Source organism: Diadema antillarum, unplaced genomic scaffold (assembly GCF_040938485.1).
Source record: "Diadema antillarum isolate AM-2024a unplaced genomic scaffold, OU_Dant_1.0 scf00000049, whole genome shotgun sequence".
In the NCBI taxonomy this organism is placed as follows: Eukaryota; Metazoa; Echinodermata; class Echinoidea; order Diadematoida; family Diadematidae; genus Diadema; species Diadema antillarum.
In genome coordinates this window covers 3,387,159-3,412,730 of record NW_027270938.1, presented here as the reverse complement: position 1 = coordinate 3,412,730, position 25,572 = coordinate 3,387,159, and the positions used below count along the sequence as shown (strand labels likewise).

At 39.5% G+C, this 25,572-nt stretch overlaps 1 protein-coding gene across 1 annotated transcript in view; it reads left to right on the top strand.

The window, feature by feature from the left end:
- Positions 1–6,623: 6,623 nt before the first annotated feature.
- LOC139715481 (xylosyltransferase 1-like) overlaps positions 6,624–25,572 on the top strand; it is a gene marked incomplete at its 5' end in the record, with an annotated part of 37,315 nt that continues 18,366 nt past the window's right edge. The window contains 2 exons of the mRNA XM_071627053.1: positions 6,624–6,797; positions 22,108–22,310. Of these exons, the coding sequence (XP_071483154.1) occupies positions 6,624–6,797; positions 22,108–22,310 (377 nt within the window). The remainder of the gene's footprint in view (positions 6,798–22,107; positions 22,311–25,572) is intronic.

The window sequence follows — 25,572 nt, the reverse complement described above, 5'->3', positions numbered from 1 at the left end:
GACAGGTTTGATTGTTTACAAAAACATATCTAATCTAAACAGACTTTAGAGCAGTGTCTAATTTGTAATTCTTTGATGAGATACTAGTAATCAGCTCTTTAATGTGAATTTACATTTATAATATCTAAACGACCTTTTTTCATGTCTTGCTTAGACTCTATAGATTCTTTTTTGCCCGAGATATAGCAAATAACTCAGAATGTAACACTTGACAATTCACAATTACGATGAGAAAATTCAGTTTGCATGGTTGTTCCCATGCATGTCCAAATTAGATAAACCTTTCAAAGCTTTGTGAATGGTACGCATAAAACTTAACGAACCTACTTCCTAGAACGTCACACTTGTGTATGATTACACAAAGTAGCCCACTCACTTCATATGAAGTGTGTCTTGCCACTGTACATTGCTTTTTATTTTTAAAGTCCATCTTTCAGATCATTGATAACACTCTTTTGATATTTGTATGCACACAAGAATTGCAAATTTTTAAGGGACATTTCGAGTAGATGAAAGTTAAAGATATGATTTTATTGACAGCCTTGTACTTGAAACTCAACACACTTGATATCCATGTTTGCGTCATTCATATTATTCCTAATCTGTTCAAAGAAATTATGGGAAAAGTCCAAGCAGAATGATTAATTCAAATAATACAATATTAACCAGAAGATATATATTTGATTGCAGACTCAATTAAGATGCAGTTCTTCAAACATTGATATTGTTCATCTATAGCCATATAGATGTAAATCTTGATATTATGTCATACCATGTATACAAGGGAAATGCATCCCCTACATCATGATCATACATACGCTGAGACCACAGATCAATGACTTTATTGCATATTATTTATTGCCATGAAATATGGAAGTCTATAAATTTTGATGGAAGTTCATCCCTTACATTAAACTATATTTGTTGCCCAGAATGATATGAAAAAACATATTCAAGCTATTAAACATAAATAAAACAATAGTACACTGTAGATCTATGACTTGTATTATGAATGTTGCCGATTGCATCAAACTTCAATGTTATGTAATTAGGGTAATGAAATAGAGTCTACTAGTTACATATAATGCACTCAACAAAAAAAAGTAAGTCCCCCATAGCATTTTTGGACATATCTCAAAAATATTTTACCTGTTTTTCATAATTCAAACGCGCTCCCATTTATTTCCAAAACGAAATATATAGCTACAAAACTCCAGTTTTGGAACTGCAGAATATCAAAATTTTCAAGCTCGCTCGCTTCGCTCGCTCGCATTTTATTGTTATGCCATTCACCTTATGTTGCTGACAGTATATAATTTGTCGATCGTTTCCCACCGTCATTCCATAATCCATGTAAGGAAAACGTACAATGTTCCTCAATGACTGCGTTGTTGAATGTATCACATTCCGCCATTGTAGTCCCATTATTGCTCACGCACACACACACAAGCATACAGACCGTCAAAATTACTTTATGGTTCCCCCCATGTTTCGACCCACCGTACGCCACTTTACATATATATATATATATATATATATATATATAATAGATATGTGTGCGTGTGCGTGTGTGTGTATGTGTGTATGTGTATATTGTGTAACATATGCATGGTCTAATCTTGAGCCCCCTCCAATGTTTGCCCCCCCCCCAATCCAAAACTGCTTCCGGCGCGCCTGTTTTAACTGTTATTTGATCTTATTCTAATAAGACGTAATATCATGGACTGCTTTTTATGTTCTCCATTACGTTAGTAGATGCCAGGAAAACATCACTTACGGGGTTCAAATAGCTAAAAAAAAAAAAAAAAAAAAAATCGGCGCGACGCCACGCGGCTCACAGACATCGCCTTGTGGACGATGCTCTGCATCGCCATTGGGACATCACAAACCCAGGGCCGCAGAGCCAGGGTCGGCAAAAAAGATAAAAAATAGAGCATGCAAGTATGCTTAAAATCGCAAGCTGGCAACCCTAAAAATGAAAAATCTCCCTACTGTGGGAGGGGGGAGACCCCCCTCCCACACCCTCCCCCCCTCGCTCGCTTCGCTCGCTCGGGCTTGGTCGCTACGCTCCCTCGCAATACCCAGCTCAGCCCCTCAAACCCCCCCCCTTGGAAAAAAGCTAGATCCGCCCCTGATTGGATCCTTGAGAAATTCGCAAAAATTTCATGCACCACAAGATTTGTGGGTTTATAGTAACCTCTCCAAATTTGATTATCCAAACAAAACATTTGTCGTGTCTTCTTTTCCAGAATCCTGAATCATTTGAGAGTTTGAACATATTCTTCACATCCACTGAGTAAATATGCCGTCAGTATTTTATGTGAGAAAGATGCAACATCTCTATAAAAGTGTTGACATTTTACTTAAATATGTATTTCCCATCAGTTGCCAGTTTGCACACTACGCCGACTGCATTTTGTAAATGGGGTCACAATAGGATTAATCATGCAAATTAGATAATCCTCCAAAAGATGGTATTAACCATTCCAGTGGACTAATGTAATCAATTCCACCCTGTTTCTTCCTTTTTGATGTTAGAAAAAAAAGTCTTCAAGTTTTGTGCGTGTGACTTGAACTGTGGATTATGTGCATTGAGTCATGAACACTGCAACATGAATTATACCTTCATTCAAACCAAGCCAATAAAAAAAGAACAAGAATGGAGGGAAACACAAAGCGAATAATATGTTGTGAAAAATTCTATTCTGAGCAATTATTGAGAGTACATATTTCAGAATTCAGCTTCACATTGCTTTCACTATCTCTTTGTTGTTGGTTTTTTAACTAGCATATATATGATTATGTAATGTTGTATAAAGTGCTGGACACATTCATTATGGATTTTATCTTTACTGAAACTTGAAGCTAAGTCATTATCCCCCCAAAATGATACATAATTTTTGTTTTCTAATGACCTTTTACTGTTTCATTGATATCACTATATTTTTCAAAGTCTTGTTGAATTGGGGAAAAATCCACATTCAGGTACTAGCATCACATATAGTTTTTAGAACATCATGTCTTTTATGATGACACTTTTATGTGCCTGGTTCTCTGTAAAGCACTCCCACGAAAACATTTCGCTCAGCAGAAGAGTTGCAGATCCTTGTTGGCTCGACCTGGATTTCTAGAGAACATTCTACATATGTGTCAATGCCAAGTGTTAACAGTTCAAACCATGATTAATAGTCCTGTCAACAAAGCCAGTTAGTGGTTGTAAATTACACTGATTATAAATCATGCCTCGCTTGTGAATCCAACTTGTATCAGTGTGGGATGGACTGCCGTGTTGTATTTGACGACTCGCGTAATTTACACAGATTTGATCCAATGCTCCCTGTCATCATTCAAACAGATTGAGCAATTATACGTATGAGAGCCTGTGTGAGGTAATCATCAACAAAATAAAGATGGAAGAAGGAACCCTAGGGCAATGCCTGCAGCGTTATACAATAAAAGTGCGTGAGATTATGAGAGAAAAACGATAACAGACTTTGTTGTTACACAATAAAAATGCCCCCGAGGATAAATAAAGCATAGAGCAATATCAACATATCAAGCAGTAGAAGGCGCATGAGATGAATGATGGTGTGTCTTTGATTAAATAAAAATACTACATTGTGAGAATTTACAGATATTACTTGCAAAGGTTTATGATCAAATGTAAGTGCAACTCTAATCCATCTCAAAAAGACTGAAGTGAAAAGAGTATAAGGAGACAAACTGAAGTTTCATCAAATATTAATATGAGCTAAGTTAGGTATGGGATCTTAACTTTGACATGGTCTGATGAAGAAATAATAATGATCACATGACTTCTTGTTTTTGCAAATAATTAAGATAGGAAGAGCTGACCCTGCCATTACCTGAGTCACATTTGTCCCATTGGGTTGTACAGAATAAATATAAAAACCACGCTTTAGCTGTAGCAGCTCCAACACTTTCCTCTGTTACAGTCATTTGTTCTAAGTTTGTAATAATGATAACAACAACAACATCAGTAGTAATCATCATCATCATCATCATCATCATCATCATCATCAATGACACATAAATAGCATTGTTACATATCACTACAGTAATCTTATGGGATTGTTATGATTATTTCTATTTGATTGCATTTTTAAACGGGAATTTAGTGAGGATTTGGGCAGGTCAGTGAGAAACCCCGAGTGTGAGGTGATGACGGCATCACCTTTTCTAGTTTCCATATAATGTGCTTTTGTCATCAGTGTCACTGTCATGTGAAAATTTGAGAAGTCTTGAATTCCATAATTACTGTATTTTTGAAATGTCTGATGCCAATGAAATTTCCTCTGTTCTCTGTTTGATATTACTCTCTACATTTGACTTTAACTTGGCGTGACTTTTCAATCTGGCAGAAACAACAAATAAATGAATGACAGCAACATTATGCGATTAAGGAACCTTAAAATGGTCCGTCAATTGAATTACACATGGCGTGCCTTTTCAGTCTGGCAGAACCATGTAAAAAATAAATGAATGACAGCCGCTGATGAATCACAAAGCTGGAAGAAACTAAAAGTAAATTGACACTTTCTCACTGTCATCTGTATGACAGTGTAAGGCCAACATGATAAGACAAATGAGTAACTACAAGCTCAAACTTTCACCAGGAGTTTTGCCGGGGTAATGTGTCTGCATGTTTACAGGGGATCTCTCTGCCAGTCAGTACGACATGTTGGCATGTCGTTGCTTCCAAGACGTGAGGTCAAGAGAAAGTTCAAGCAACGTCTGTCTGCAGATGGAAGCGCACTGGTGGGTTGGTTGGTTGGTTGGTCCGGCAGATCCTTGTGTGGCTTGACTTGTGTGCAGAAATGAGCTTTCCTGTATGGCATACAATGTACTTGAGTAGGTGCTGCCTGAATTCTGAGCCGAGAGAAAGTGGAAGTTCTTTTGCAAATTTGATTTGATTTGCTTTGTGCATTCCAAATGAATCAGGGATAAGGACAAAGTACCCCGTAATTGTCATCAGGGACTTATTAAGTTAGTGGAAACAATGCGTAGTTTTGAAATAAGATATGACAGGGATCAGAAGGGCTACTATGAGAAAAATAAACGATAAGCATGTCATGTTTACGTAATGCCATTCCATTGTTCTATTGTAATGTTTTTGCAGTTACTCCTGTTGGTATTATTTTTGAAGGCATCACTCAGCAAGGCTAAGTAGTTTTGTCATTCTGATGTGTTTTCTTTTCATCTGAACTTCAGAAAGATAGATGTTTTCCAGCATTCAGGTTATATGGCATTATGGTACGCTTTAATAGTTAAATCAAGGTTAAATGAGCACACACTTTTTAATACACAGAACTTTTTATTCATTATAGAATACATAACAGATATGTGAAATCGAAGTAGTGACCCTGTGTGTTGTCCGTATTGTTTTCAGCAGTGGAAAGAGAAACAAACAAGCAAGCAAACAAACAAACAAACCATGCCTGATGATTATCTTTATCCCCCAGAGCCAAACTTGGGGGATAAATGTGATCTGTAACTTGACGAAAGGCTTGAAGGTATGGAAGAATAAACTCTGCCTATGTTTATTAACCTTTCCATGTTTGAAACGCGTTTCAATACCCGCTATCAAAACGCATTTGCTAATGCCTTTCCGATGGCATTTCTCGAGTTGTTGCATTTATCAACTTTATTAAAGTAGTCTTCGAGTAAAGTTATGTACTTTCAGGTCTCATACCTGCAACTGATGTGAAAAGAAGGAATTGCAGAAAACAGAGTACAAATTGTAGGTTCTAAGTGTTTCAAATGAATTCTAGAAGTGAAGCACACCATTGCTGTCAAAGTGAGTGTATTGTAAAACTGGCTTTATGTTTATGGCACCCTGATCTAGTATAGTGCCCTTCTACAAATTTAACTGTTCTTGGGTAAATGTTTGCAATTCCGGTCAGTGGAATGCCTGAGTATTGGGTTATGATGCCCCACAACTAGAAGGGTGGGCCTCCTGTTGCTAAGTAAAGCATCGAGGGGAAGGAGATGGGTGTCTCGTACGGAACAGCCCTATGGTATCCTTAGTGGCAACTCTGGCCACTAGCCATGTACAACTCACTCTACGACTCTCTGTATGTTGCGTGATGAGCCGTGTCATTTTCGTGGGATACATTTTCTTTCTAAATCACTCTCCTAAATTAACAACTTAAACTTTGAAGGCCAGATGTCAGTTCTGACCAGAAAAAGCATCTAAAAGTGTAGCAGTCTCAAGAGATTACAAAAGCAAGATGCTGTTTAATACTAACTCTTAAAGATGTAAAATTTTTCCTCCCAAGCTGTGAGATTTACACTGCTTATATGTGGCAATTGCTGCTTCAGACACATGAGCTTGGTATTTTCCTTGAGATTTTGTGCAGAGTTTGTCTTGTGTTTCAAGAAATTGACAGATGTAGAATGTGGAAGCATGCATTGTAAATCATCATCAGACACCATTTATATCTTGGTGGACAAGGAGCAAGAGTTGAGGGATTTTGATACTTGAGACTGCAAATCTACAGCAATACCATGTTACTCTACTGATTAAAGATAAAATGAATAGCTAACATTGTACATTCTTCCTCTTCTCATGTGTTTCCACCCCTCCTCTTCCTTTTTCTTTCTCAGGGAAGTACATCAATGAGCTCGAGAACGATGGTAACTTCATCTCGCTGGAGCAGCCGAGGGCACGGGTGGCCTACGTCCTCGTGGTGCACGGCCGGGCGCTGAGGCAGGTGCGGCGCCTCATACGGCTCCTCTACCACCGGGAACACTTTTTCTACATCCATGTTGACAAGGTGAGGGATGGTTGAGGTTAAATGCAGTCCAGAGACAATATGGATGATGAAGGAGGAGGAGGAGGAGGAGTATAAATGATGATGATGTTGATGATGATAGTGATGACATTGATGATAATGACAGTGATGTTGATGATGATGGTTATAATGCTGGTGATGATGATGATGATGATGATGATGATCAAGGCTTGACACTAACCTTTACTTTCGGTGTCCTGACAATAAAATTTGTGGCCCACAAAACACATCTTTTCATAAAAAGTGTTAGCCCGACATCTATTTCTGATGGCCCCAGGTTGCTGGGCCACCACTGATGTCAAGCCGTGATGATGATGAGGACGATGATGACGAAGAAGAAGAAGATGGTGGTGATGTTGTTGTGTTGATGATGATGATGATGAATATGATAATGAGGACTTTGATAATAATGAGGGTGTGGCTGAGGATAGTGATGATTATGGTGATTTTGATGATGATAATGAGGAAGGTGGTAGTGGTGGTGGTGGTGGTGGTGGTGGTGATAATAATGGAGGCAGTGATGATGATGGTGATAGTAGTAACAAGTAATGATATTGTGTGACCAACCTTCTACCACTGGGACTGCTTTTTCTACATCCATGTTGATAATGCAAGAGATAGATCAGGTCGAATGTGGTCCAGAGATAGTAGGGATGATGAAGAAAAATGATGATGTGAAGTTGATAATTATTATTGTGATAGTATTAACACCTGTAATGATATTGCGTGGCCAACCCACTACCACCAGGACTGCTTTTTCTACATCCGTGTTGGCAAGGTGAGTGATGGATCAGATCAAATGCATGCAAAGGTAATGCAAATGATGAAGGATGATGATGTTGTTGTTGTTGATGATGATGATGTTGATGATGGTGATGATAATGATGAAGATGATGATGATGTTGATGATGGTGATGATAATGATGAAGATGATGATGATGTTGATGATGGTGATGATAATGATGAAGATGAGGATGAAGATGATGATGGAGATGATGATGATATGAATATGTGGATGAGCATTTGTATGGTGATGATGGAAATGATGATGATGTTATTGATAATGAAGAAGATGATGAGGTTATGGGTGAGAATGAAGATGATGATGGTGATGATGATGATGAGGAGGAGGAGGAGGATCAATGCAGATGTGGATAATGGTGGTGAAGTAGATGATGATGATGATGATGATGATAATGATGAAAGCAGTGGTGATAATTAAAATGGAGGAGGTGATGACGATGATGATGTTGGTGATAGTAGTAAATTTTAATGATCTTATGTGACCAACCTAGGATAGATTCTCAGTTGTTGTCTTTTTCCAGGCATTGCTAGATACCCATTTGTACTCATTGGCCAAGAGTGACATTATGAGTTAGCCAGTTTGTCCAAGGATGTTCATACCTAGCAGGATTTGAAACAGGGACATTTCATTTCATTTAATTTCATTTCATTTATTTTCATCTTTCTGAAATTGAGATATATTAAAGGAACAAATTCAATACAATCGTATAAACTTACCAAGTGTAAGCACAATTGGATAAATGACCAGTGACAGGGTAATTTTGGGATACCAAAGGAATAGAGATATACAAAATATATATGCTTTGGGCTTAGATATGTTAATGGTAAGATTGTTTTATTGCAAGATCTGTCAGATCAGGTTCTGTCAGAGCAGTTGATACAGAGATTGTAAAGACTAGTGATAAGCCAGATGGAAAAGAAAATATCAGAGAAAGTTGAAGAATGAATATTACAAGACCACGTATGATAGCCACAGTTGCATTATACTGGTGCAGTTTAATAGTCACATTTTCAATATTCAATCATATAAGCATATATGGCAATGCTCTCACAAAACCAAAAGTAATAGTTTTTAAAAAAATCTATTTTTACAATACAAATTCAAAAACTGCTAATTCTTGCTTGTGAATGCAAACAAAATTATTAATTCTTGCAATACACATTGAAATGTAAAATCAGTCCAGCTTGATTTTTTTTAAACTCTTGCTATAATTAGCCCTGTGCAGCATATGTAAATGACAGTCTTGAAGGAATTTTCCTAAGGATAAGAAAAGCAGAAGCCCAAATTAGCCAGTGCTAAATGATTATTATGGGTCCAGTATTCCCTTTTACTTAATATACCTTCAGTCATATGTGGTGTAGAAGTGGGGAAATTCTTATCATATAAGGTTTCTCCCTTATTTTGTGGGAGGTAGAGGTATGAAGTGAGGGGGGTGGGGTGGTCAAGGGAAAATTATATTCTTTCGGCATGCAAGCCATGTTGAGAAACATTAGGTCCATTCACACACATAAGTTACCGGTTTGGGGATCGCATTTCAAAAGTCTATGCTATTTGCCACTACTCACATCATGGCAAAAAAACAAAAACAAATACAAATCATTCGGTTGCAAGCAAAGCTTTTGAAATCTCTAAACTGCAAGTGGCTGAACAATACCAGAGCATAATCATGGGCACCCTAGTGTGGAACTTTGTGTTGGAGTTACATTATGGGATTAAAAAAACCCAACTTTTTTTTTTCATGTGCCCTCACACTCACTGTATGAGGCAAATTATTGCGAGGGTTTCAGAAAAACAAATCAAGACGAACCGATGTGTATATCACGTTGCAAAAATCAATCATTGAAAATCATTAATTTTGGGTGCGTGTGAAAGGGACTAGATATTACCTGTGCTCATCCCCCTCCCCCCCCCCCCCTTCAATTTGTTTGTGGTCCCCGATGTTCTGCACTAGTGGACTAGTAAATAAAATCCCTGTTCTGACTGGGGGATATGACAGAGAGATATTGGAGGAGGGGGGGGGGGGGGGATAACCTGGATGGAGTTGAGCGCAGACCAAGAAAATGCGAGGTGTTGTAATGAGGTCTCCGTGTCTCTAGGGGTGTTGTGACAGGCTGCAGCGCTGTGTCTCATTGCGGCAAATGGACGGTCGATCAGACAACATTGGTTACACGCTTTTTTTTTCTCCACAGGAGGTCGTAGCAGGTTACATCAGCAAGATTGAGATAGAGCTGAGCACAGACATCTTTTAGGAAATGACATTTGCTTTTGCCACCATTGGGTAGAAATAGCAGAGAAAGAAGGAAAATGTGCTATGGCCCCGTGCCAATTTGAACTATCAAACAGCATTATTTGTTGCCAAAAATGCATGTGTATGTGAGTATGTTGGTTGTGTGTGTGTGTGTGTGTGTGTGTGTGTGTGTGTGTGTGTGTGTGTGTGTGTATGTGTGTATGTGTGTGTTTTATGTGATTACTAGTTGCACCCTCACGTGCAAATTATACAGGCAATTATTTCACTACCTCACAAGCCTTGCAACTCCATTGGTTTATATGCAAATAGTGTGTTTAAAGCTATTTTCTTTTTTAAAAGCAATAATTTAGCAACTGCAGCCCCTACCCCTCGGACACTACTTTCAAACTCCTACGAGGTAAGCTGGAGTTCAATTGAATTTGACTATTGGGTACATTAAATGAAATGCAGTGGTAGATCTGATTGCTGTTCATGAGAGGGAGAGCTAAGAGAGAGAGAGAGAGAGAGAGAGAGTAGTGGGGATGGGGAAACGATATACTATGTGGGAAGTTAAAACATAATGTTTCCTTGGTTGGGTAAGTTCCGTTCATTCCAGTCTTCCTCTCCCCGTCGTATTCCCCGCGTGCTCCTTCGTCTCTACCTCATGCAACATGCATGCAAGATCCCCTAAACTTCACACTCCTTATCGGCGGCACGGTTTGCGTAATCTCTTCTGCAGTCCGGGGCGCGGGCTTGCCAATTTGCCGAGATGAGTTTTTCCCGCCGTAATTACCCGCGGCAGGCGCGAGATGATGCAAAATACAGCATCAGCGGGTATTTTCAGCCGGGATCAGGTCGTGATTACACCAGTCACGTCAGTAGCACCTGGAAAAGTAATACTGGATGCAGGGACTGTGGCTTTTCCTTTTTTTTCTTGTACGTCTTCTTCTCCTATTTTTTTCTCAACCAAAATGGCAACGGTATCAAGATGCAAAGGTATCATAAAGATCTAACAAGATGGTGTGGTTGTTTGCACAATTCATTCCTCGGGGGGTCCTGGAAAGACATTTGAGTCAATACGACCAGATTAGTTTTCGACCCAGAGAAAACTGGATATTTAGTCATTAAGAGCAGCACTGCTCTGCGTTGAGCTGCGACATTCTCTCGGCAAATAGAGCAAGGTGTTAGCTCCGTCCTTCTTGCTGTAACATTTTGTTCTTGTTCAAATATGAAGACTTGCAATAAGTTCTTGCTCTCTTGACTAAATGTCCTAGTCTCTTCGTTAAAGGGATTGTATAGTTGTGGTTGAGACCTAGCTTCAGGTTTCTAACATTTTTTGGTGAGATAATGAGAAACCTCTTGTGAAATATGAAAGAAAATGTAATTCCAAGAGGGATTCAACATTTATTTGAAGAAAATTGGTTTTGAAATGGCTTAGATATACAAAACAGAGCAATCCTAATAAAAGGTGGGACCCACCTTTTATTAGGATCATTTTGTTTTATCCATTTTTGGATGTCTCAGCCATTCCAAAACCGATTTTCATCTGATAAACTTTGAATTCCTCTTAGAATGCTGTGCTCTGTATTGTTTCATAAGTGGTTTTTTGGTATCTCGCAAAAGTTATAAGCACAATCCTCATCTCCACCAATACTATACCATCCCTTTAATATTCTAGCTTGTGGCACAATGGATGGCTTATTCGTAAAGTAAAATTATGTTTCTTTTTATCCGTCAAATAACACAAAAGTAATTTGCTCATGACAGCAATTCTTGAGTCTCATCCGTCAGTCTTCTCTGAAAAAACATTGACAAAAATAAAATCCCATGAAATTTAAAAAGCATGGAGAAGGCAACACCTGTGAATAGACTCAGGAGCCTAGTGAGATATCCTTCCATGACTTGATTCTCATAATACTCTATATGACGAATATTTTGTGATGTTTTTATTTTTGCAAATTTCTTCACAAGTCGGGTGCTATTCGGGAATTTCCAAACACGCGAAAATATTAACTCTGATCTCGACATGAATGTAACATGCACGCATACATTTTTTGGATCAATGCTGTACTCCACAATCGCGAATTTAACTGCTTGCCAAATTGTCTGGAAGTCCCGATTCATGAAAATTTAGACTCACTAAATATATGGCATATACAGCAATTCTAACCATTGCCCTCTTTCATCTTTATTGTATGTTTTACAGGGCATAATAGATGTATCCCAAGGATTATCCTGTTTGTAAAAGGAGTTTACGAAATCTTAACATCACTTTAAAAAGAAAAGTCCTGTAGGCTGATTGAGTCTGCCATAAGAACAGATATGATGAGCATGAGCTTGGAAAGACTGTTTTCTTTGCTGTCAGAAAAAAACAGTGTTCTTGAGTCATTTATCTGCACTGGGAAATCTGTTCACCTGTTCCTTTTCGGTACCAAATTGAATTGAATTGAATTGAATTGATTTTCCATTTCCATGACACCATGAACAATAGACATGATACATAACATTGACACACAAGTAAATATACAAATTACATAAACGGTTGCAAAAACAAAAAAAATATATATATATATATGCCATGTTTTCAGCAAAAATTTGAAGAAGCAGTAGGTGTAGGATTCAGAGTGGCCTTTTTAGCATTGACTTTGTACATTGTTGAAGCTCATTTTCTTTCCCCAGTTTCAAAGTGATATTTCCTGTCGGCTGTTGTATTATTTGTTTGTTTGTCTGTTCGTTCATTTAGGAAGGAGCTTTATGAAAGGGGGTATGAAAGGAAATGACTTGTGTGTGCAAATGTGTTTGATGCCCGGGCACCATAGTACAGGTTAATCAAACTTGAATCAAAAAGGTCGCTCTGTGTCTCTGGACTTCCTTGCTCCATCATCACTTGTGATGGGGCGTCGGAATCGGTCGCTCAATTAGAATATAATGACTCCTCCCTGCCCCGACTGATGGGCCTGAATTGGACCCAAGCAATGCTGGAGGAGAGAAGAGTTCGCCCCGACAGCCCAAGACCTCACACTTGTTTTTTTATATGTCTTTGCTTCTCATCGTATATAGAAACAATGCAGTTGTAATGTCATTGTCACCACTGTGCCAGATAACACCTACACTAGAGTATTTCTAATTGCAAGATATTTTTCCCCTGTAGACGTCTTGATGCGTCTCGTTTGTCTGTCGTCAGCAGCCAGGCAGTGTATCCTGATCACATCTTGGAGTGAGCTGTTCTTAATCTGCCGTGACGAGCTTTGTCGTAGACTGTATTGTTCGTTGCCATTTTGAGAGGGTGATAATCAGTGATACGTGTTTGTGTAGGGTCAGGCAGATAATTGGGATCACGTTACAAACACCGTCTTTCGCATGATGTGTAACAAGGTGTGCTACCTGCACTGTAGGTGTATTCGTATTCATAGCTGTTTACGACAGTATTTAGTGCAGTAATTCACAATGTGAATGCAACTAAATCACAGAATTCATTGCAAAATACTTTTGTATTTAGGGTGGTATTTCAAACTTGCCACGAAATACACATTCAAGATTTGAGTGTGAATTGTGTTTTGTAATACCACTTATTGTTTTGCAATATATGTTTTCCATGTGACTTGACATGTGGTTCCTTAGCAAACTGTGAACTACTGTAAAACGAGAAATGTTCGCGTGCATTTTAATTTCGCGAATTTCACGAGCGCCAAGATTCGCGAAATTAAAATGCATGCGAAATTTCTTAACTAAATTATATGCATTGAACGCAAGAGGCAATTCGCGAAAATTTCTTGCCGCGAAAAAGGCTGTCGGCTCCAATTCGCGAAAATTTCGTGCCGCGAATATATCATGTTTTACAGTATGTCCAGGTAATGGTTCTTCAGGTTTGATCCATGCACAGAAGTGCCACGACTTTGTTACACGATGCAAAACTTGCAAAAGCTTAGGGCCATCACAGTGCAGACTCCAGGGTCGTTGAGACCAGACTCTGAAGGAATATGGGAAGTTAGGAAAGGAACCCATGACACATCTTCCCCTCCCCCACGTACTCACACACACACACACACACACACACACACACACACACACTCACACACACACACAGACACTCATCGGCATGGCAACTGAGAGACAGGCATGTGTGGTCATCATCCCGTCAAGAGTTGGTAAGGAGTTCAACTCAGTCAGGGGGAATGGCTGGAGGTGTCGTTGTGTCACTGCCCGGGTGCCTCGTCTGCCGACGATCGTCGTGATTGACTGCGACGGGAAGCATCCTGGGCGTGGTGAGCGTGCGAGGGAAACTCACGATAGCGTGCTTCCCGTAACATCCCTACACGCATGAAATTACACACATACACCTGCACATTCTTCAGCCGGCTTTGTGTCAATTTCCTGCGCTTGTATGGGGAACAAGGAGAAGTTGTAAGAGACATCTATCCCCCGTGGGCACGCATTGTGTCAAACTTTCTTCTTGAGCTCGTATCTCGCTTGTGTGAAAAACTAAAGGAAATGTTTAGGAGGGGATTTTTTTTTTCCCCTGCAGTATTGTCAACAAGAAATGCTGTCTATGTGAATAATTTCATTGATTTTCAGTTTAAAAAAAAATGGTATCCTATATGAAAGTGTCATTGTGATGTAAAGATCTCACAAAAATGTCAATTTTGTTAGATCAATGCTTGTCTGTAATTTGTTCTGACTTGCCAAGCTGACCTTTCATTTTTTTCCCCCTGTCATAACTTGATATTAATGCAAGCTGAACCCCAAACATAATGTGAGCATTGCACAGTTGGGTAGTAATAGCAGCGGCAGGATTTCCCAACAGCTTCAGAAAAAATTTTTTCCCTTGTTGAAAAATAAAAAAATTACATACAACAACAACACAGAAGAAGGCTCATTGTGATGAACGGTAACCTAGCAACTTCTTCAACAACAGCTGATCATTTTTCACATATACAACTGTTGTACATATATATTTCTGTCAGCTGCCAGGGCATTTGTTGTTTTAGGAAGTTACTGCTAAGTTTAGTACATTGCCCTTTTAAACACTCACGTGATGTACTTTGCTGGACATTAAAGCAAATTGTCATTCAAAAGCCTGTTAAAGTATTAATACTATTACATTGCATTGCATTGCATTCATTAGTAGTTCTTGCTAACACCCATGCACATGCTGCAAATAAGCCCTGCCTAAGAAAAGACATATAGATATGAGAGCATTCAGACACGTAATATACGTTGTATGAATATACATTGTTTAATGAAACAATACTCAAATCATCATTTCGATATACAACATATTTTTATATGATGTATCAATTGTACGGACATTCAGACACACATAAGAGCATCCCATAGCCATACATGTACGTGTACACAAAAACTCTCTTGTCCGAAAAGGGGTTTACTCGATATATGTCTTTTTTCTTTCATTCTTTCAATCATAATAACTCTTTTTCTATGTCTTCTCATTTTTTTCTCCCTCCATCTCTCTCTCCTGGTTGCATCATCTTTGATTTGATTGGACAAGTATTCTGCATTCATTCCGCAAGCCTAAATTGTAGTTGACAGCACGAACACCCATGTCAAATGTCAAAGGTGACATATGACACGCTCATATCCTGTCACTGTCTCAAATACTCAAGTATGTTTGTTTTTTGTATGCCCCTGTCTCTTTGCCTTTTTATCTTTCTCTCCTGATCTCTCTTTCTTTTTCTGTTTCTCTCATGCTTTCTCGTTCTCTCTCCCTCTCTCTTATCTGTATGTCTCTTTTAGTATCTTCCCTTCTTATTCTAGATGTCGCATTATTTCTTCAATAAAGTATTTCTCTCTCCCCTTCCTTTTCCATATTATATATATATATATATATATATATATATATATATATATATATATATAATTTCATTTATTCATTTCAGCACAGCACATGATTCAGCCAATTCAGCTTTTCTTCCTCATATCCGTGCATTATGAGGTAAAATGACATATTACAAAACATATAATCGATATGTACAAAAATATATGAAATATATACAGCATAGAATTGAGTGAAACAAAGCAAAGCAAAAAAAAAAACAACCAGCAAAACAAAACACAAAGTGTATTTGTAGAAAAAAAGGACAAATATATATCTATATACATATGCCCAACATTTTTGCTATTTGCTTTGTGTGTTTATGAAACTTTTTCTGTTTCAAGTGAGTGCCGTGTCCTGATTGTATGCTTGTGTCATGATTATCTATTCTATGTCTAGAAATGCAAGTATGTTGTTCAGTGAAGTGTCTCTGTTGGTGGAAAGAAGAATCATTCTATTTCCCTTTTCTCCCTCCCCCTCTTGCTTTCTTTCTCCCCCCCCCCCCCCTTCTCTGTATCTCTATCCCTCTGTCTGTTATTTTTCTCTCTTCCTCTCTCTCTCTCTCTTTCCCATTACACAAGAAAAGTATTCTGATGAATGGGGGGGGGGGATGAGTAATAGTTTAAAAACAGGTTATGAAATATTCTGAGTTTGATGGAAAGAATTGAGAAATTGTTGGTCTCCTGCACAGAGTACTGATTTGATTCTGCATCATTTCCACCCCCGTCCATGTTGATGTGGCTGGTTGTGACTCAGTGACAGCCTTTTCCTATTGGCCGATGGATTTAATATTAAGTCCAAACATGTAACTAACACCCGCAAAATGGAGACTTCTTGGGAAATAGTGCATCATAAATTGACACAATCCTGCATGATAAAATGATGCACCATACTGTACCTGGGGGGGGGGGGGGGGGGGGGGGGATACAGTGTTTTATAGCGCCATATTGTGTTCATGAGATGTACAATTGCATACTGCCATCTTCGTTGGCTGAATTTTATGTCGGCAATAATGATACCATGAAAATTCAGTCAGCTTTTTTACATTTTTTACCATAATTACAATAATGATAATATTGTTTGATAATTTTTTCGAAGCATGTTATTACAATTTTGAAAAGTAATTTGGAATGAGATACTTTTAATCCACAAACTTGTCCCATGATTTTTACGTCTTCCGTGGACTGGTAATGCTTAGTGCTGGTGCAGTGGTGCAGCTGTCTGTGTGTGACAGTGAGATAACTGGTGTAGAGTGTGTGATGAGTGCTGATGTTATGATGCTGCTGCGCTGCTGAGCTCATTGTTGCAACAAAATTTTCCACCATAAGGAGCTAAAAATTACTTTTACCCATTTTTTTTTTAATAGCTCAGGGTACAGCGCTGAAAAAAAAAATTCAACAAAATGGCAGATTTCTGTTTGGTACCCCAGGGTACCAAAAACTGCATCATATGTCCTGTGCATCCTGTTTCCAGGAGATGCAAAAGAATGTTGCCTCATCAGTTACACACCAAAGAGGAATGATGCTTGCCCTCTTTGATATCATAGGCTGTATCCAACAGAGGTACTTGAATGAAAGAAAGAAAGAAACAAAACAAAACGAACAAACAAACAAACAAAAAACAAGGTATACCCCTCTCCGGAAGAAGCAGGCTCTTAATGACCACATTTTGAATAGGAGAACTTTTGACTCTCATAATGCACCGTTGATACATTTCACCTTCCAGCAGGACTGATTATTTTTAATGATAAAGGTGAATGCGTCATCATTCAGGAAGCAATATCTGTGGAAATGACTGTAATGACATTTACGTGTAAAGTGAATTATTAAAGTGCAAGTGGGCCTTTTGCCAAGGTGATTCTTATTTGTATGAAGTCATTTATTTAGGTGACACATTCAGTGTCTTTGTCTAAGAGAATGGAGAGTACATGTTGTTTTATCACAAAACGTGAGAACTCTGTTCTGCTCTGAGTTTGATTTTTCAAGCACATGTAGATAATTCCACAAACAAAACTTTTCGTAAAGAGTGTGAAATTCAACGTTGACATTTAACAATATCTCTGAATCACTGAAACATGCCTCATTAAACAACTTCCTTCTTCTACTTTTTTTTTAAATCAATTTTCATGGAGGTGTGGTCTTTGGTTCTACTGCTATGTGCTATCCCCCAGGATGTTCTGTAGAAGAAGCAAAACATGCTCATAGAGATGTTTCAGGAGGCTTTCATCATACTTTCTTGTCAGCTTTTAGATTCAGTTTAAAACACAAAAAGCAAAAACAAAATCAACCACTTTTTAAGACCCGATAGCATGGAGAGAATGTCTATTTTGAAGGTTGGCCCAACTGGTATATACTCGAGAATCCCCGTAACGAATTGTGAAGAGCTTTACATGTGGCATACACGCAACCAGAAAATCTCGACTGGAGTCGAATGTTAGGGATAAGCATATGCTTCGGTGCACATATTATACAAATGATGCACAGGATAGAGTGCGTTAGTGGAGATGTAGCGCACTCGAGGGTATTTACAATTGTGAAACATGCACGATGAAATAATCCTGTGCATCATTTGTTTTATAAAATGGTTTGAAAACTAACAGCATTTTTCACGTACCTTTGTGGGTCAATACCAGTCAGCTACATGTAGCACTCGCTCAAGAATCGATGTCCGAAGATGTTCGTCCCAAACATTTATGCACTTCGCATTCGGAAATCCCGCACATGTAAGTACTGTACGTATAAGAGTATACGTACGCCACACATGTTATGCACACAAGAAAGGCCTGCTGGCAGCCCGAACTAGAAGTTGTTTGCAGGATTGACAGCGCATTTAGTAGTGCGCGACGCACTTGTAACAACTGATTGAGTGCGCACTGCCAGTGTAAACATTGTGACGTCAGGCCGTGCATGTTAGTGAGAAATTAATACACGTACACGTGACTCCTTTCAGCGCTTCCAATTGGCTACATTCTTGAACCCATTCTATAATCGCTAATATATTATTAAATAGAAAATTTTGTTCTAGCAGGCCTCACTCGTTAGTTGCGATTTTGGATTGTAGCCAGGTGGGCAGTGATTGAAGATGAATTCAGTCAGGCCAAAACATACCCCATTTACTGTATAAGCGGTTATTTAGTGAGGGTTTAATTTTTGCATATCACTGTTGGATTGCGAATTTAGCAACATGCAAAAATGTCACCAAAAGCTAGGGTCACAATTCATGTAAGATAGCATTGCTGTCAGCTTGCGAAAACAGCATCCCGTGAAAATGCCTGTGACCTCCTAATTTGCTAATATATTTGTACGCAAAAATAACAGTTTATACAGTATACTGCAGTCAAAATTTTGAACCTCAAACCATTTCAAAAACCCTTTCGAAAAAGGCGATCTCTTGTCTGTTTATACTGCTCCGGCCGCCCTCCAAAGCAGGCCCTGACTGGCTCCATTTCCATGGTAACCAAATGTCCCTAGATTCGATAAACAGCGAAGGCTTTTGAATTTCTTTAAATATAACCAAAACTGTTATTGAGCAACAAAGTATGCCAGTTGTGCAGCGGTCAGCCAGGATGGCTGGTTTGTTTATGCTCTATACATTTGTAGCTGGCAATAACCTTCAGTAATTAACTTCCGGGTTAGCAAAAAAGCGATTTCTCAAAGTCCGTTGCGTTTATACTGCAGCCAAAGCTGTTCGAGATTGCTATAGGAGGCTCTGAAACCACCCCCTATAGGTGGTCTCAGATCCTGATCAGATTGGATCTCCTTTACTGTACTCTTTGCTGTATTGACCGATTCTGTGACGAGCTATGTGTATTTTTGGCATGGGCGCAGCCATAGTGGGTGTATCAGCCGACCCCCCTCCACACTCCCCCACCCCTCTCCCTACATTAGCACACGCGCAGAATGAAAAACCGCTTTAGCCAATGGGCGTCTCGTACTGAGTGCGCGAATGCTTGCTTAGTGCGCGAACCTTTGTTACAAGTGTGTGATAAACATGTTGCCCGGGGGTGGCGGAGAGCAGGGGGGGGGGGGGGGGGGTCGGCTGATACACCCACTATGGCTGCGCCCTGTGCCGTAAAATGTCTGCTGCCCTCAACGAACCCGAATCGGTCAATAGGTGGTCTCAGATCCTGATCAGATTGGATCTCCTTTACTGTACTCTCTGCTGTATACTGAGCTGAAAGGTTGCTTGGGGTTGCTGTAGGAGGCTTTTGAACCCACCTTTTGCTTAGTATACAATGGGGTAACAGTCTCCCCACACTACTGAGGATTATTTAAACTTTACATGATTGCACGTTGTCACTGTCAGTATGAACTGAGCAGTCTTTAGTAGGAGAGGGAAATCAAGTGTGCACAGCTTTCTTTCCTGTCTTATCATAATTTTGATACCTTGCCAAAGGACACATTCTTGCCTGAATACTTCCGATGTGGGATTTTCTCAATAAAAGGCCAGTTTGCTTGAAGTATGCCCGTGTCATCCTGTTAGTAATTAGACCAGTAGCTCTCCATTGAAGAATGTATTGGCTCAATTAATTAAAGCGGTGGTCAATAGGTCATCTAGCCTAGCCACATTTCCTCTGTTGTTGTTGTTTTTTCACTGGTCAGTATATACTGTCTATCTACAATGCTTAGCCTTGTTTACAGACTGAGTGGTCATGTTATCAATTACCTTGTGTCTTGTGAAGGTGTTTTGTCTCTTGATGACTGATAGGAAAGACCATAGTGTTGATTAGTACAATTTCAAGGCTTATCACTTTTAAAGTGCATCATATTCTATTTTAACAATGTTTTCAGAAAATATGGGAGTGTGAAGCTCTCTATGAGTATAAACAATGATTTGAAGAATACTAAAAATTGCTCCAAATATATGCATCTTGAATTTAGACTAGTTAGTCGACGGTTGTGTGGATCTTTGTGTGTAGTATGTGCGCGGCGTCTTGTGTCAACTGTAGCTATATACATGTACGTACCATAAACTTGCCAGGTTGACTGAGGGTGGGTTTCAGGGGTGCGATTCATTATTAGCTGCCTAGCATTTTCATTATGTTGAATGCACAACTTCAGCACTTTGGAACATGGCACAGGCACACTCAATATTCAATGCTCGATCAAGTACTGTATGTACACTATATGTTGCCTATTATCATGCATGCTATCGTCTACAGTATATTATTCATTCATTCATTTATTTTTTTTCATCTCCAACAGAACTTGTAAATACATTTTTTTTTCTCACATAAAACATAAGTACATATATGTGTCAACAATTACAAAATATGAAAAATGATATTTAAGGATAAATGAATGATAAGGTGAAAAAAAAACCCACAAAACATTTTGAAGTTTAGAAAATGCAGGAGATGGGGAGGAATGCTGAAGAAGCAATATTACATACATATTATGCTGCTGTACATATCACATAGGCATATTAATATGCTGCATATCACATAGGCATAGTTAGGCAGGTTTGTTTGCCCTACTGGACTGGAGGCTGATAATTCTTTAGCCTTCAGTGAGGCAAGTTATAAGAAGGAAGGGAATTTACTGGTATTGTGTTTAGAGTGTAGTAAGAGATTTGTTGTTGTTTTGTTTTGTTTTGTTTTTTTACAATTTTATGAAATAAGCTGTAAATATGCTGTAATTATGAAAAAGACTAAGAGAGAATGAAAGACAGTTGCGTATGAAGGCACAGCAAAATGCATAGGTGACCAAAACTGCAAGTGTTTTTGTTTTGCTTTTATGTTGAATCTATCTCTGCTTCCTCTGCTTTGAATATCAGTGACATGGATGAAGTGAGTCCATCAAGAGGAAAACCAGTAACAGAGTCTCCCTTGATGTCGAGGTAAACCAGGTGGATTATCATATCGGATGGCTGCTTTCCAATCAGGCCAGTATCAGTGGGATGAATGTGATCATTTGATCTGCCGTTTCGTCGCCGTGGAGATATCTTCCGATCTCCCTACCTTGATTTCCTCACTAGTCTTGGCATCTGCCTCACTCTGTCTGTTTGTATGTTTGTTTTTGTTCCATGAGAGCAGTCTGATTACCTGGGCTAACTAACCATGCAAGATGTTACAGTGTTTTGCCAACATCCAGCTGATGCTGTGGTGATGAGTAGTAATCATCCGATATGTTTTGTTACCATGGAGATTTCATCTGATCTTCCTTCATCACTGTCTGCCAGCATCCACCTTACTTTGTTTGTTTGTTTGTTTGTTTTGCCCTATGACAGAGGTCCGACTACCTGCACTGTGAACTGGGCAAGATCTTGCAGCTCTATGCCAACATCCAGATGATGCTATGGTGATGAGTAGCGTCATCGAATATGTTTCGTTACCATGGTGATTTCATCTGATCTCCCTTCATCACTGTCTGCCAGCATCCACCTCACTGTGTATGTTTGTTTGTTTGTTTGTTTTGTCCTACAACAGAGGTCTGACTACCTGCACCGCGAACTGGGCAAGATCTCGCAGCGCTTTGCCAACATCCAGCTGACGCCATGGCGATTCGCCACCATCTGGGGCGGGGCCAGCCTTCTCCAGGTCTACCTGCACGCCATGGAGGACCTCGTCGCCATGAAGGAAGTCAAGTGGGACTTCTTCATCAACCTCAGCGAGTCCGACTTTCCCATCAAGTGAGTTTAGCCCTCGAGGGTAGCTGGCTCCAAAGTAGGCAGTAATCACATAATGGTTTCAGACAGTATCATAATCATCATATCTAAATTCCATCATACCAATTTAACTTATGTAATCATTTGATTTGATTTGAGAACGGTAAGCCAACTTTCAGGCCAAGTAATAAGTAAATAATCTTATCTGAGGCTTTGAATTAATGTTTTATTCATTTCTGTACCCTGTATTTTGCTCTCAATTCAATGTTCTATATCACTAATAATCCTAAATTCTTTGCGAGTACCAGTAAGTAATTTTTAAAGCTTTGCACAGAATAATGAATGCTGGTCACCTCTAGGTACTGTGCAGATTGAAAACACTCTCCTCGTTCCAATCATTTCCTCAAATGCGGGCAAGTGGAGTTAATAGGAGTGAACAAGTAAATCAATCACCTTGGGAATTTAATGTGTCACTGATTTATTTGAAGTGAGCAGCGTTGAGTTTGCCATGGGGGCAGTTTATTGATATGAATACTACCTGTCAGCATTGCTTCCTGTGTGATTTTTTCGCATATTCAGGAGAGAATAGCTTTGGGGCATTTTCCTGACTTCATATATATTAACTTCTCTTTGGTTTCACTCTTCTGAGGGGGGAAAAAGGGTTATGGGTATTTTGTTCCTTCAGATTTAATTTCTCAGAAGTTTTTAACCCTGTCTTTATAGGAAAGAAAAGCTTTTTGGGTATTTGTGGCTGCCAGTTTTTGCATAGAAATGTGTATGTTTGAGATAAGCTCCTGTCACAACTGTGCTCTCTCACCAAATCTGCGGATTGTTGGATTCTCTCGCCCCATCACTCGCTCCCCCGCTCTGCTCCCCTTCAGTCTCCTCCAATCCCCTCCCCTTGCCCCTCTCCTCAAAGGCATTGTTGACCATTTGCAGATGAAACAAAAACACAGCTTTAGTGCTTCAAAATAGTTCTAAAATGGGAGTTAGGGATAGAAAATACCAGTGTAGAAAAAAAAGTTAATCAGTATCATCAATGTTAAGTATTGTTAATTATACAAAATATGAACAATGATAATAATAAAATTGTTTCTTGAGTAAACCATCTACAGTTATACATGGTTTGTTGACAAAAATAGTGATATCTCCTTATATTTTAGGCTTTATTGCAAAATTTTTATATGGTCGGAGGTTTTGCGATACCACTGGCCTCCACATATGCATCAAATGTGATAACTTGAACATTCTTTTTAATCACTGCTCCCAATGGTAAACAGTACCACTAAGTCCATCCCCAGTCCATCTTGTCTGCTGTCCTGTCTACCACTTTCCCATCTTTCATCTCCCCCCCCCCCCATCTTCCTCCCCTCTCCTCCCCTCATATCCCATCTCTTTCCCATCCCCTCTCCTCTCCTTTCCTCTTTACACTCCTTTCCTTTGCCTCTCCAGTCTCTTGCCCTTTTCTGCTCTTTCCTCCACATGAGTACTGCCTTTCAGGTTTGCTTTCTCTTAGATTTTTCCTGCATACAAGAAAACAGAATTTAGGGCATCTTCTTGACTTCATATTGATACAATTTCATTTTTATTTCACTTTTCTTAATATGAATGAAAAGCTACTCTGCCTTTCCTTTTCCTTCCCATCTCCCCTCTACCTTCCCCCTTCCTTCACCTTCATCCTCTCTTCTCTTTAAAGGCACATAGTCCCGATGGTTGCGGGGGCGCTGTTGATGATACTGCCGATCACCATTAGCATTGATACAAAGATTGCCGAAGTTGAGCTGTCATCAATCTTAAAGCGCGTAGGTGTTGCTAGGTAACGCTGCCTTCGTTGTCTTCTCTGCGCATCATGCAGTCTGTAGTAATGCCAGGGTGCGTGCATATGTGCTTCTTAGTATGACATCACAAAAGAAGTTTGCTAAAGCTGTCGTCCCCCTCAGCCGAATCATGAGCCGAACTGCGATCGGACTTCTTCAGACTAGGGGAAATGGGCCAAAGCGTAAGCGCTCAAGAGGAGTCGATAGCGTAGGTCTCTATAGGAAACTTGCACCGTGCGCCTGTGTACGCATTCTACTAAACCACCGGGACCACGTGCCTTTAACTTTTCTCCATTAACCCTCTCTTCTACCCCATTCCATTCCATCTCATCCCCCTCACCCCTTCTTCACTTCTCTCCCATCTCCCCTCTCCCTCTTCCCATCACATCCCTTTCTCCCTTGCCATCCCTCTTTTTTCCCCCTTTCTCACCCCTCCTCCCGTTAGCCCCTCCCTCCCCTCCCCTGCCCCCTTCTTCCATCCCAACCCACAACCTCTCCTCTCCCCATCCGCCTCCTCTTCTTCCCACCCCTCCCCGCTCCTCCCATATCCTTTTACCATTTTCTCCTCCCCTCAACCTCTCCTCCCCTTTTTATTATCTTCCCCCTCTCCTCTCCCCTTCCTTCAACCTCCCCTCCCCCACCTCTCCTCATCTCCTCTTACCATCTTCTCGTCCTCCCCCCTCCTTCTTTACCCCTGCCCTCCCTACTCCCCAGAGCTTACTCCCATTTCCCCTCTGGGTCATCAGTGTGCTGAAATTCAAGATTACTCAGTGGAAATCCTTTTTTTTTTTCTTCTTCTTTTTTGCTCAGAGCTCTAGATCAAGCACCTCTCACCAGCTATTGTTAAAGTTTGTATGTGCCCTAGATGGGTTACTTCCGCACAGACGTGCCTGCACGTCGCGAAAAACGAAAGATATATTTACCTGAATGAGATCAGATGGGACCATAAGAAAACGTGTCTCCAATGGGAGTTGATTGTTTGTGTTCACACAAGGCCATGCGAAGAAGCTACAGGATGTTTTCAAATTGGATATTGCATGATTTCACTCTTAGTTTCCTCAAAGACAGCAGACAATGTCACTAGGATAGCAAAATTGTGTCATCCACCAAGATGTGTTTGAAATCTTCCTGTACTACCAAGCTTGAAATAGATACAGTGTACACTGATGTTTCACTGAATATAACAAATATATTGTATTGAGTAAATGGCTATGGGCTGGCATTTTCTTCAAAACTTTTCTTCCTTTGATTGAAATTTTTTTTAAACATGTGTTAGTGAAGAACACTGTCACTTCCCCTGAATTTTTACATGCACTCATATGAATAATTCAATGCATATATGAGAAATTTACAGCTCATTTTGGTAAGAAGAATAAAGACTAAGTGAAAAGGTGAAATATCCAAAGAAATGTACCTCAAATACACCATTGTCTTCATTTCAATGATCGGATTTCAAACATGGTAGTCAA